Below are 14,325 nucleotides of genomic sequence, written 5' to 3'. Positions count from 1 at the left end.
TAAATGTAAAAAATTCATAGTGTTATGTAAGAATCTAAGATGTCATGTCCAAAACAAAAGCAGGCCTGGTTAACTTTAGACCGAGAGCTTTAATGAGATCACAGAAAAATCACTGACCAATCATGGGCCCCCAGCCGAGGTGAACAGAGTGTCCCAACTTAATTCACTTTTAACATACCTAAGTTGACCAGCGACATCCTGCCATTCAGAGCGAGCGGCAGGAGCACTCGTCCGGTCAAAAGAAGTGTCGCTGCTGAAAGACCTCCATCCCAGAATTCAAAGCAGTTCAGCGAACCGGGCCGATTCAGAGCCAGCCAACCAGGGATTTTCCCACCGCACCACAAGACACAGCCTCCAAGGTGACGAGCTGCTTGGATGGTTTTCAATGCACCCTTAAGATGGCACAGAAATAACTCAGAGCGAACCCCCCTTTCATTCTCTCTCCGCACCGTGAGCGCATGAAACACACCCCCTTCCCCATCATTCATCCTCAACCAGATGTTACGAGAACAAGGAACCAAAGTTTGCGGGCTCTTTTGAGAAACACACAGAAATGGAAAAAGGCCCATATATGCACTCAAGGTTTTGCATTAGATCCCTGAACCACCACAATAAAGGAAGGACTTGGCCAGGATTCTGCTTGTGTTCGTCTGGGGACGCAGTAAAACACGGGCCGTTATGCTTTTGTTTTATTTGACCTAGTACATTAGACTGAAATTGGGAGATTTCAGTCCTGAAATTCAGGTCTGGTCTAGATCAGTTGTCAAAACCACCAATGAGATTTGTTCTGGTTTATAACATTTTTTCCATCCGACTGCTTCTGTTTTAAATAATATGTACATGAATGCAATAGGTCACCAAAAATGAATTTAAGTATGATCTTCTTTCTTCTGTTGAACACAAAAGAAGATATTTTGAAGAATGTTGGGAACCAACATTCCATTGACTTCCACAGCAATTTTTTCCATACCATTGAAGTCAACGGCTACTTGGCTTCTAACATTCTTTAAAATATCTTCTTTTGTGTTCTTTTGGAACAACATAAAAGTCTGAGAGTAACGCAGTTTCAATTCTCCGTATGTATCTGCTGTACATGCAGCAGAATTGACAATAAAGCAGACTTTGACTTTGATAAGGGGAGTAATTGATGACAATTTTCATTTTTTGGTGAACTATCCCAAGACTGTCATTAAAAAAAATCACTGGAAGATAAACAGGGAAAATGATTTGCATGTAAGCAAGTTTTAAATCACATCTACGACATCAAAATCACCACTGATTGTTTTGAGAATGCTCGAGATGGGTTTGACTTCCCAAGGTCAATTGATTAAAGAAACAGTTCACAAATAAGAAAACTTACTCTCATGTCACTCCAACCCTGTATTATTATTGTTTATGTGTTTAGCAGAATGTTCACACTGCTCTTTTCCACATAATAAATGTAAATTCCAAAAAAATATATATTTTAAATGTAAATAAAAAAGATTTTACAAGAAAACACAATTTCAGTCTTACAACTTCAAAATTTCATGTTTAATTCAATGAGTTACTGGCCATTTCTTTGCAACTGTTTATAGAGCACTATGAAATCCGTTTTATTTTTTCCCAAATTCTGTTTAATTTTATCCCAAATTCCATTTTTTACATTTTAATTTTTCGGGATTCCATTTTTTTTTTTTTTTTACGTTTTAACTTTTGCTGACTTTTTAATGATTAAATTAAAACAAAAGCCATGTCTAATTAATTAAAATCATGAAACTGATACAATTCATCGGATCGGTCATCGGATGCCCATTTTCCACAAGTTAATATGTTCTTTAGGGTCTCAATGAAAAGTCTATAACATACTTTGGTTAACATTTTTCAATGGTAGTGTAAAAAACACTGTCAAAACCAGCTCTGTTTTTATCAAGCCATTCTAGTCAATGTTCCTTTAAATGCTAATGAGCTCTGCTGACCGCGCCCCTCTCTTCAGTGGGGTGATGATCAGTACGGTTTACTTTAGCTGTGAAACTGGCTAACTAGTACATTATTAGGAAAGGCGATTTGCAAAGATTCATAAAAAACCTGTATACTCACTTCTTCTGTAGACGAAGCTGGATCACGAATGATTCACGCTAACATGCATTTATGCAAATTGGGGATCATTGCATTCCTTTCAAAAACGAAAGTAATGTTAATCCTCTGCATCTTCAGCAGCTCAGATGTCTGGAGTAAATGACGACCGCTATGTTCATTATTATATCCAACAACAAAACACCTCAATCGCTCAATCTGAGACATCTTATCTTCCCTGCACCGGAGACGGACAGCTCTCAGCTCACTCAGGGCGGGTCTAAGCTAAGACGGGCTTGTCAATCAACTATCGTGGGAGGGGCTTGTGCAGAACTACAGCCTGATTTGAGAAAGGAGATTTTAAAAAAGGGATTTTATCATTATAGGATGGATGTGTACACACACTTCCAACACACATTTATGTTCAAATAACTTGTAAAGTGAATTTTGCATCCGTTGACCTCTTTAATTTATTCAAATTAATTTTTACAATAGCCCAATGTTTTGTTTAGTTTTTCAGAAATTCTATGTTGTGTATTTTTCTGGTTATCAAATAAAGGCATAAAACATCTTTTAATCAAATGTAAATTAAACAAACTTTATTTTTTTGGCCAAACAAAATTTACAATTAAAATTAAAAATGGAGGAAATATTGTGATCACGCCTTACTAAATAAAGTTTTAATAATTTTATTATTAGTAGTAGTATTGCGTACATTTTACTGCACAACAGCAATTCATTTCTGACACAATTTCTTCAAGTTAAACCAAACTTTTATTTTGACAGATTCCCATGAATACCTTTACGATTCTGTGTGTATATGATATGAAGCTAGTTTTACTCATATCAAACGGTAAAATGCTAATGAAATGACTCTTCGAGCAGTTCTGGAGATGTTGTTCATGTGTTTATGTCCTCTTTTAGTGAGACGGCAGATGCTGAAATCACCGCGAGCGTCACGCACGCTTCAGTCTGTGTGTAGTAAACAAAACCGCGCGATAGAGAGCAGACTGCTCCGTCTGAACAAAAAAAGACGTTTTTCGATATAGGCAATTCGGTCAGTACCTAAAAAGTATCGAACTCGATACCCAGCCCTATCTGCCAGAGCTCTCAAATCTCATTCATGTTTGTAATAAAATATTGCCTTTGGATGCATCGTGGCATTGGTTTTTTAACATGATCAAAATGTGATGCAGCAACTGTAAATAAGATTTTAGAGCTATAGTGGCAAGAAATACTATTGATTTCAATCTGTTTTTGTTCATATGCATCATATGGCTTCAGAGGACCTGGAATATCTAGTGCACAAGTTCTATGGACTAGTTGTACTGAGTAAAGAAATGCACTTTTATTGCAGGCTGAAAAAACTAGTATAAAATAAAATTTCGAAGCAGGCATTTGCAACTTTGAAAAATATATTTTAGTATTTTCTAATAAAACATACTCCATTAACGTTTTATTTGTTTTGCTTAAAATTAAAAAAAAAATAGTATACATGTCAAGGAGAAGCTTGGACATTTTGCTTATGTCATTTTGTTTTTCATAAAGGATAGTCAGTCATTTACATTTATGCATTAAAGACTTTATAAAAATTATAAAAGCCAATGATATTCATAATAATAATCAAACTAATTTGGAACCACATGATGGTGAGTAAACAAAGACAAATGTTTTTTGGTGAACTTTTGCTTTAAAGTTCTTTAGGGAACAAATAAATACACTCTCTGCAAAACATTTACTTGAGCGCCCAAGGAAAAGTGAGCTCTACAAAGTTGAATATTAATCAAGGCCCTCAATTACCTTGAAAGCACAACTGAGGTTTACACATGAAAAACATGGTCTCCCCCGATGCTAATCGCACCCCCAGAAACCATTGCTCTCGCTGGAAACAATTTCGAGATGCTTGCTAATGTTTGTGAGGTTTGGCTGACATCATGCTCAGAGAGCATAACTTAACCAGATGGACGGGGACAAGACTTTTGTTAAACCGATTACACAGCCGGTAATATCCGTTCCATAATGAATTCCTTCATTTCTTAAACAGAGATACGGGACTTGAGGTCAGTCTCTGAGAAGGAAAGGAAAGTTAGGCTCAACGACTCCCTACGATGCCCTGGCAGCGGGATTTCTCACAGAGCTCGTTGGAAAGCCAAAGGCAGGATGCTATTGAGCCGAGAGGCCTGGGACTTCCGGAGAGAACAACCACTTTAATCCGAGTCCAAAAGGCCCCCATCGGAGAACCAATTGAGCCTCGGCTGGAGCCCAACAAAGCTCAGAGGCCAATTTAAATATCTACCTTTGTTTTTCCTGAGACTTAACCTAAACTGTGCAGTCAAAAACAGGAAAAAAGCAAAGACAGAAAGTATAAAACTCTCCACAGAGACATCATGTGACACAAACTAGCACTTTTTTTGCATCCTAAAAATAAACACGCGTTTTAAGTTGTCTTTGCATACGAGAATTGACGAAAACACAACGATGCAAAGTATAAAACTCTCTACAGACACAATATGTGACAGAAACGATTACATTTTCTTTAAAAAAAAAAAAATTTCATTTTGCATCTTAAAAATGGTAAATTTTTGTGAGTGGTGTTTGCCCATGCAACATTTCTAAGGTGACTGCTTTCTGACCCATGTCAAATTTACATTTGATTGCACTGAAAACTAATAGCTCACCTCTCCTCTACAATACATATAATTTTAGGCATAATTCATACCCATAGCACAAACACAGCAGGACATGTTATGCATCAAAGTTTGCAACTTAGAGATGTGATCAAACAACTAAATCTAAGTATGAGCAATGGTATAAAGCATAATAGAGATGCCTCAGTACAATGTTAAAGAGCCTTTTAAAACTCAGAACGCAAGCAAAAGAACAACTTCATTAAAATTATACGGACAAAAATGTCTTTGCATATGAAAATTGACAAAAATGCAATAATGCAAAGTACAAAACTCTGTACAGAGACAATATACAACACAAACGATTACATTTTCTTTAAAAAATTCAATTTGAAAATGTGAGTGGTTTTTGACCCAAGTCAATTTTTTGGCCAATTTTATCAAGGTTTGCATTGAAAAATAATAGCTCACATCTCCTCTACAAGACATATTATTTTAAGCATCATTCATTTACATAGCACAAATATGGCAGGACGGGTTGGACAAACTACTAAACCCAAGTATGAGCAATAGTATATAGCATAATAGTGATGCCTCAGTAATTTTACAATCTAAAAATAGCGTCAAAGAGCCAAAAGGTGCTTTAAAGCACAGAAAGCAAAAGCACAACTTCATTATAAAATCTGACAAAACAATGAAATAATGCAAAGTACAAAACTAAGACAATATGCAACACAAACTATTGCATGTTCTTTCAAAAAATCAAATTTTGCATCTTAAAATAGTAAATTTTTATGTTGTCTGAAAATGTGTGAGCTTGAGTGGCTTTTGCCCCAAGAAAACACATTTCTAGGTGAATGCTTACTGACTCAAGACCAATTTTATACTTTGATTGCTTGTATCGTGGTAAAGTTTAAAACTACATTATTGCCCAACTCTAATCTGCTAAATGTGACTATAAAGGCATGACGATATTCTCAACATAAACATCATGGATTTCTGCATGAAAAGTTGCTTTGAAACGTGAACTCGAAAAAAGCACTATATAAAAAATGTAACTTGGCTTGACACATAATTTCAGGCATCATTTACATCCATGACAGGATAGATTATGTACCAAAGTTTACTACTAGTGATCTGAAACTACTAAACCAAAGTCTAAGCAATGGTAAAAAAACATTATAGTGATGCCTCAGTAATTTTACAATCTCAAAATAGCATTAAAGAGTCAAAATGTCCTTTAAAACACAGAGCATGCAAAAGCACATCATTATGCACAAAATGCATATAAAAAGAATCTCACAAATTCCAGCTTTCATTAATGAAGTCACACACTGTCTGTTGTCTATAAAAAGTAAGTAGTTCAACTATGTCTCAGCCCAGTTGTCAGCGCAGAAGAAAAAGTGTGACGGCTCACAAGAACACACAATTCATTCACACCTGAAGTGTTTTTCTCAACAGACCGGCTTTGATGTAGCAGTGGAGGGAGGCGAACTGTGCTTCCTAAAAGGAAATGCCAAAGAATTTTAATAGAGCAAACAGTTCACTGACTTCCTATGGGAAATTACTTCAAAGCAGCCCTGTCCCTCCAAGACAATGAGATTGTGGGGCAATCTGTCCGTCAATAGCCTGTCTGTCATCAGCAAACAACCCAGACATGGGTCAGCAGGAAGAAAAGCCAAAGACAAACACTGCCAACACAACATGGACTTGTGAAGAATCTTGTATTACAGCCAAATTCATTTTTTAACCACCTTTTGATAGCTGATACTCAAATACTCATTTGCAACAGGTATCTCTAGCTGGTCTTTTTTAAATGGAAATTGTTGGAAAGACTGCTGAAAAACGTAAGCAAGAATAGCCAACATTTCAAAATCTCAACATAACGCTCAATAGTCCAAAAATGCTTTAAAACATAATTGAGAACTCAAAAAAGTCATCTATAGGAAAATAACTAAACAACCGTTCATGCAAAACCGGTCATGTGGCTGTCTATAAAATCAAAAAGTTTAAGCCATATATTAAACATCCACCTAGCTGACGGTAGCCATTGACTTCCATAGTATTTTTTTCCATACTATGGAAGTCAATGGCTACCGTCAACTGTTTGGTTGCCAACATTCTTCAAAATATCTTCTTTTGTGTTCAACAGCTCAAAGAAGCTCATACAGGTTAGGAACAACTTGAGGGTGAATAAATGATGACTAAATTTTCATTTTTGGGTGACTGTACCTTTAAATAAGCATAATTAAATATCCATATCCATGTGTTTTCAACATGTTTCACCACCATAATTTGGATTTTTACAATGCCAATATAAGAATAGAAATTCAACAGAACGCTTACATGAAAAGCTGTGCAGCCTTTTTAATTTTTATCTCCCCACTGATCATAGTCTACCACCATTCAACTCCATTCACAAAAGCATCAACAGGTCAACTCCAGCAACAATAGATCAACAAAAGCCCCAACTGAGAGACTCTTTCACACATCTGACCTACAAAAAAGGCCATTTCCCAAAGCTCAATGCTCCTGACCGGATGAACACTGTTTGCACAAGACTTTAACTTCAAAAACACAGCACAAATCATACAGGTGCACTCTTAAAAATAAAGACTCTAGTTCTTTAGAGATTAAAAAGTTTTTTAGATCAGTAGTTTGAAGCCCCCGAAACATATATGGTTTTCAGAAAAACTACATAATAAAAAAAGTGGGAAAGTTAAGTTTTACCCTTTTATTTTTGGTTAACCATATCAGACCAGCAACAAACCAGCTAAGTTTTTGGAAGATTGTAACTTGTCATTGAGGTAGCCCAACTTGAACCAGTTAAAACCAGCTACCATGTTATTAAAGTCATGCAAATACATTACAAATGCTCTATGGTACCAGAACTTTATTTTTAAGAGTGTAAACCCAAATAAACACACATAATCTGCCCTACCAATTAATATCTACAGGCTATTTTAACTTCCACACATTACAAAAACATAGTTTTGTGATCAATAATTCACCACAGTTGTTGAAACCTCTCATTTAAACAAAGTTTTAAGCAAAAAGGAGCTTTAAATGTTCTTCTGGGGTAACATGACTGAACATGTTTGTAAAGTTTTCAGCTCGTGTCACACTGACAGAAACGTCGCGCGCGTTAATGTTTTGCAGATTCCACTCGAGTGTGTTTTTTACCTTGTAGCTGCATTTATCCGAGTTTCCTCTCTTTCCTGCGTTCACCGGAGCGCAGCAGCACAAAAACACGCACAAAGCCGTGAAAAAATGAACAAGTCTCCGTGACCCAGCCATTCCTGTCCGTCCATGAAGCTCCACTGATGGGAATGAACGCGAGCAAGGCTCCGCCGCCGATCGTGAAGGAGGTGCAAGAGCCTTACAAGGTGGAGCTGTGTGTGTGTGTGTGTGTGTGTGTGTGTGTACACAGCAAAATGCCATTCCAATCCTACTGTTTCTGTAGTATGCAAATACAGTGAGCGCGACTTGACTTACGTTGAATAGCAGACTGATTATGCATGTAGTATAGCAGTAAAAACTTAATATGAATATCTAAGTGAATAACATCTCAGAAACTCAGCAATAACAGTTTGTGCCATATTTTAATGAAATATATATATAATTTAAGGCATTAAAATGTACTTATTGTGCTTCACATCTCATTATATCACCTGTTTAATATTTTTTTAAAAAGTAAATAGCCAACACAAATAGGCTACATACATACATTATAGTATAAAAAAACACACACACATTTTTAATCAATTTTTTGTGCATAGAACTAGAGAATAAAAAGACATCCCTGTGGGAAAATTCGGTTTAAACTGCTGTTTATTGGCTTTTTGAAAATAATATGTGAAATAGTGCACGTTTAAAGTAATCAATATGTTGCATGCTTTGTTGATATCACATAATAACATGCTCTTTCTGCAGTATTTGTATACACATGTGATTTTTATTTAAATGTAGTTACAACCATGAATGTTCTACATGTTGCCACATGATCTCATCATGTTGCATATTTAATCCGAGATAGGTCAGCGACTTTATGCATCAAAATATTTCCATAATGGATGCAGTATACATAGCCTAATGCATGCTGCAAAATTAGTACAAGTTTGCTATTCTGAACATGTACATGATTATTTCATAGTTCATTATTAAGCCATGTTCGTTTGTACAGTGGTAAACACACTTCCACATTTCATTGTCATTTAATTTCAGGTTGCAAAACCTGACAGACCTCATATGAGAGATTCACACCCTGTTATGACACGCTTGAAACATGTGAGACATCTGAAGTATGTTAGATGAGTGTATAATCATATGCAATTGTGGATTATTGATGCATCTGTTACTATGATATGAGATTGGTTACTGCAACAGTTGTTTGTTGAATGTGTTATTCACAATCTTCTTGATTGCTAAGATGAACACATTTTCTTCTATCAATAATATTAAAATTACATACCAGTTTGTACTAAAACCAGACACATAAATGCATATTCACCCCCCACAGGTAAAACTTTATAAAGAAAATCCAGCAAATAACCTGAAATATGGATGTGTGCAGGTGCAAGACAACATTTTAAAGCAAGAATTAGTCATTATAAAACAGGTGAATGGTATTGTGAGAGTTGAAGTAATGGTTTGGACCAGTAAATTCAGTTTTGAGTGTTAACAGTCAAGAAACACGGTTTCATTCCTTCCAAATATACATCACCTGGAAAATATTGCTTTCTATGTAATCCTGATGATATTTCTGGCCGTGTCTCAAATGCTGGGGGAAAAAAGGACAGAGAGAAAGTTCAGCTCATCTGCTCTGTAGCCAACAGCCATGATGTGTATCCAACGATCCTGTTTCAGATCAAAGACAGAAATCTGGAGGCCGGAGGAGTCGGGTGCACAGATACACCCAGATCCTCTTTCAGCTCCGCTTCTGACGCTCGTATGAAAACACACTGCTTTTGTTTGCAGCTTTAAAGATGACCCCAACAGCTTTTATGATGCATTCATTATGCAGTGCATAAAAATATAAATAATAAAGCTATAAACGTGTGTTATCGCCTTGTGAAAATGTGCTTTGATATTCTGGACAAATTATAAATATGTCTCTCTTCATGAAGGAAACACGTAGCTTTTGCTTTTTTTATTATATGGTGTTTTCGATTTATTGTTGTACCTATAATTAATTAACACATTTTTAAATAATATTAATATGAATTATTCCCAATATTTTAAATAAAACTGTTCTTACCTCATTTATTTTTAAAATATATTTTGGACTATATTTTTATTTTAAAAAATACATTGAACAAATTTACTTGAAAAAAATCTAAGAAACTATTTTCACTCAGTAATTGCTAAATTTCCAAAAAACGGCAAGTTACGCATTGAATTAAATGTAATATTTTGAGGTCTACATTATTTACTTCATCCAATAATCTTTGTTTTATCTACTTCAAAATATCAGTTGCTACCATGGCATGTACAAAAGATTTTTGACTATATTTTAACTTCTTAAAATATTTTTTAGGTAGATCACTGTAATATTATACATTATATTATTAACAGAATGCATTTGTTAATTTAAAGAGTTAGTTTTTTTATTTTCAGTCATTTTTATGAAGTTGTAAATAAAACAACAATTATTGGTGTACATTTTACAAGAAACTACTATTTAAAACTAGTATTTACTAGCAATTTCTAAGTAAAAATGGTTTAATTTCAGTGTATTTTTGTAACAAATTAGAAAAAAAGGCATTATTTCAAGAGCAAGATTTAAAACAATAGTGCCACCTGGTGTTTGCATATATACATATTTATTATGTGTATATAATATAATACATCCTTTTAAACACACAAAACTGTGCAAGTGCTGGAAATGTTAAAATCCCACGACTACCTCAAATGCAAATGTAATTCTGTTGAAATGCCCCCCTCAGAGAAACCCCCCTTTGTGAACCAATCAATGCATAATAGGTTTACTAAACCCTAGTTACAAAGCACTAATTAGCTTAGAGGTGGAGGGTGATGTGTTTGCTTAACAGTTGGCAGAAGATAATGTTAACTTAACTCCACTTGGAAGTAGAGAAACCTTCCCAGAATTAAAAACCTAGATTAAAATTGTGTTTCTATTTAATTTATTCTTTTATATTTTCAGCAAACTCAATAAGCATTTAAATCATAGTAAAAGATTAATAATTACATAACTGGTAAAGACATATAAAATAAATTACAACATCACAGAGAAAGGCAGAGCGACAGAAATAATAATAATAATAATATGAACAAATGTGGATTTGTGACAATCAGCGTTCTCTGCTGGACTGTAAATCACTGAGGACGTTTTTCACCATGAGGAACTGAGATTCTCTGTGTGAACGCTTCAGCTTCGCTCTTCTGTTCTGGAACCAAATCTAAGAGACAGACAAACAAATATCAGTCAAACATCTGCAATAAACCTTTTTTTTTTCTTCTTACATTTCACATCTTCTAGTTTAGTATTAAGTCCTAGGTCTAGTACACATTCAGATATACCACAAATAATACTATACTAAATAAATAAAATTGGTTATCAATATATACACCAGTCTTTACCTGAATTCTGTCCTCATCTAGATGCAGTTTCTTAGCAAGTTCTTCACGGATGTCAATGCCTGGGTATGAGTTCACTTGAAACACACTCTCCAAAATCTTGATCTGGACATAAAAAATGTATAGTTAATAGTGCAGTCAACGATTAATCGTGATTAATCACATCCAAAATAAAAGTTTATGTTTACATAATATATGTGTTGTGTATATTTATTGTGTATATATATATAAATATACACACATACAGCATATATTTTGAACATATTTACATGTATATATTTATATTCTTTTAATTTATATCATATATAAATATATTTATTATATAAACGATAAATATTTTTCTTAAATATATATGCATGTGTGTGCATTTATATATACATAATAAATATACAGAGTACACAAACATATATATATATATATATATATTATGTAAACAAAAGCTTTTATTTTGGATGCGATTAATCGCGATTAATCGTTTGACAGCACTATGTTAATAACAAAATTACAGATAAAAACACAGTTTACTCTTTATTTATTATATCTATAGAAATCACAAATAGTCCATGGCTGAAACAGTTTTCAATATTTTGTGATTTCAGTGTAATACGTTGCAAAAATCATAGCCTAGTTCACAATCTGCAGTTTTGTGCGTTTGACAATAAGACTTTTATTTTGAATAAATTAAACCCACTGATTTAGTTCTTCTGGCACATGTGATTTAAAGGAATAATAACACACATGTGACCCTGGACCACAAAACCAGTCATAGGTAAAGCTCAGGTATATTTGTAGCAATAGCTAAAAATAAATATATGTTATTATGGTTAAGTAAATCGCATGTACAGCTCAACATTTACCTGAACACTAGAGAAAGCCGTCCGCGGCCTGCGCCCGATGTACCAGTTCAGTGTTCTCCTGTAAGCGTCTGCTGGTGATTTACTGTAAGATTTACCGTCTTCATTCACCCTCACATCCACTGAAACATCACTGTCTGCGACCACGCCACGGTTCTGACCCGCTGGTTTCACGTCTGAAGTAAATAAAAGAAAAACATTATCATTCGGTGCGCGCGCCTTATATTGCTGAGAAGAGCGGTTTATTTACGTGAATCGGTTTGTTCGAACGGGTCGCTCCAGAGAATCGGTTCAGTAAACCGAGTCAGAACTCGAAATTATTCCCAGAAGCCCATTTGTGACCCTGGACCACAAAATCAGTCATAAGGGTCATTTTTTTTAAAATTGAGATTTATCCAACATCTGAAAGCTGAATAAGTAAGCTTTCTATTGATGTATGGTTTGTTAGGATAATACAATATTTGGCCGAGATACAACTATTTGAAAATCTGGAATCTGAGGGTTCTGAGGGAAAAAATCGCCTTTAAGGTTGTGCAAATGAAGTCCTTAGCAATGCATATTACTAATCAAAAGTTTTGATATATTTACAGTATGGAAATTTACAACATATCTTCACGGAACATGATCTTTACTTAATATCCTAATGATTTTTGGCATAAAAGAAAAATGGATCATTTCGACCCATACAATGTATCGTTGGCTATTGCTACAAATATACCTGTGCGATTTAGGACTGCTTTTGTGCTCCAGAGTCACATTTTTGGTGCACGGTTTACTTTGAAACAATTCAAGAATTTCATTAATAATTACAACAACAACAAAAAAATTAGGTAACACACAAAAGGCAAGTAACACACCGAATAAAATGTGAAATTTTGAAGTGGAAAGGAAAGACTGAAGTAGGCTATATTTTCTTGTAAAACATACTCTAATAATCATTGTTTTATCCACAACGTATCCATAATAATGTTGTAGTAATATTAACATTAATAACCAATTTTATTATTTTTTTTAATTTTCAAACAATATTTACATTAATTATCCCCAATATTGTCAATAATATCGTTTCTATATTTTTAATCCTGTATTCTGGAGGATATTTTCATTTTAAAATCTACAAAAAATCAGCATATTTTAAAGACTGATACATAATGCTTGTTGTATCCACCTTATTTTGCAAATTGTCTTTGAATAAGTGCAGTAAACAGTAAAGCTATTTACACTACAAACCTTAATTAAAATCATATGATAAATACTTCCATTATGCAAAGTCAAGCACCGTAACAGACTGTTTTTGTACAGGTAAAATAATGAATATCAAACCACTCAACTTACAATGCAAGCAATTTACGCTTAATTTTACAGAGGTAACCCAGCTGCACAAGTTTGGAGAGTTTAATGCAACTCATGCTGAGGTTGTTATAAAATATATTTGTGCCTATAGAGCGTGTTATTTTACCTGTCCACGGTCGGTAAGGTGCTGACAGGGCGGTTCTCTGATCCGGTCTGTCGAGTCCCAGGATGCTGTCGATGGAGAAGGCAGACTGTCTGGGCATCGAGCGGTTCTGATGCGCGCTGACTGTGAGAGAAGCCATCTGGAGACCTAGTCCTCTTCTTCTGGTGCGATCTGAAAGCTGGAGGTTCGTCTTTATAGCTCCACACTCCCCGAAACGTCACTAATTAAAGCCTGAGACCGAATGTTTTACATGAGAATCGCCGGCCCTCCGCATGGGGCCCCTGGACTGCAGGTAATTCAGGGTCCAAATGAAGCCTTCCAACCTGAAGCAGCAACCTGTTATCTTCTGGAGACACTGAATCCCTTAAAGCTGCTATTGAACGGGACAAAACAGGGCTGATGTGCCATTCTTTTTACTCACCAGGTAGAAAATTAGGCCCCGTTCCCGGGATTTATCTTCTCCTCATTTCCTTGTGCCGCATCTCCAGCATTATGAGAAAGCAGTCAACTAGTGCCTAATCTTATTTACCTTATTTTCTAGCACATGAGTTTAAAATAATAATAAAGCCTAATGCTGTTTAAACTAATCCTGCTGAATATTCCCATTCTCTCTTGACATGCATGGAGAAAGATGCTCCGGATCACAAAAGCACAATAGCTGCCTGGCAATTTGCTGGAAGCAGCATGTAATAATTGTCCCATTCAATGCCGAATTGATCTCTTTTGGTTGCTTGGC

General features: G+C 35.1%; 2 protein-coding genes across 2 annotated transcripts in view; both read right to left on the bottom strand.

The window, feature by feature from the left end:
- The window catches only part of il17rd (interleukin 17 receptor D), a 47,294-nt gene extending 39,166 nt beyond the window's left edge, over positions 1 to 8,128 (bottom strand). Inside the window, exon 1 of the mRNA XM_058792345.1 lies at positions 7,866 to 8,128. Within this exon, the coding sequence (XP_058648328.1) occupies positions 7,866 to 8,123 (258 nt within the window). The 5' untranslated portion in view covers positions 8,124 to 8,128. The remainder of the gene's footprint in view (positions 1 to 7,865) is intronic.
- Positions 8,129 to 10,426: 2,298 nt separating this feature from the next.
- Positions 10,427 to 13,999, bottom strand: hesx1 (HESX homeobox 1). The gene is made up of 4 exons (XM_058791823.1): positions 13,593 to 13,999; positions 12,137 to 12,309; positions 11,283 to 11,384; positions 10,427 to 11,101 (listed from the first exon to the last, which is right to left on the bottom strand). Exons 1-4 carry the CDS (start codon positions 13,726 to 13,728, stop codon positions 10,994 to 10,996), a joined length of 519 nt encoding a protein of 172 aa, XP_058647806.1. The 5' UTR covers positions 13,729 to 13,999; the 3' UTR covers positions 10,427 to 10,993.
- Positions 14,000 to 14,325: the final 326 nt, after the last annotated feature.

The sequence above is a fragment of the Onychostoma macrolepis genome, chromosome 11 (genome assembly GCF_012432095.1).
Source record: "Onychostoma macrolepis isolate SWU-2019 chromosome 11, ASM1243209v1, whole genome shotgun sequence".
NCBI lineage: Eukaryota > Metazoa > Chordata > Actinopteri > Cypriniformes > Cyprinidae > Onychostoma > Onychostoma macrolepis.
This window is presented reverse-complemented; position numbering and strand designations above follow the sequence as displayed.

Coding starts and splice junctions, on each gene's coding strand:
- hesx1 (XM_058791823.1), bottom strand. CDS start 13,728: ATGGCTTCTCTCACAGTCAGCGCGCATCAGAACCGCTCGATGCCCAGA. Junction 11,385..12,136: donor CGGCTTTCTCTAGTGTTCAG/GTAAATGTTGAG, acceptor TTTTATGTCCAG/ATCAAGATTTTGGAGAGTGT. Junction 11,102..11,282: donor TAGATGAGGACAGAATTCAG/GTAAAGACTGGT, acceptor TCTGTCTCTTAG/ATTTGGTTCCAGAACAGAAG.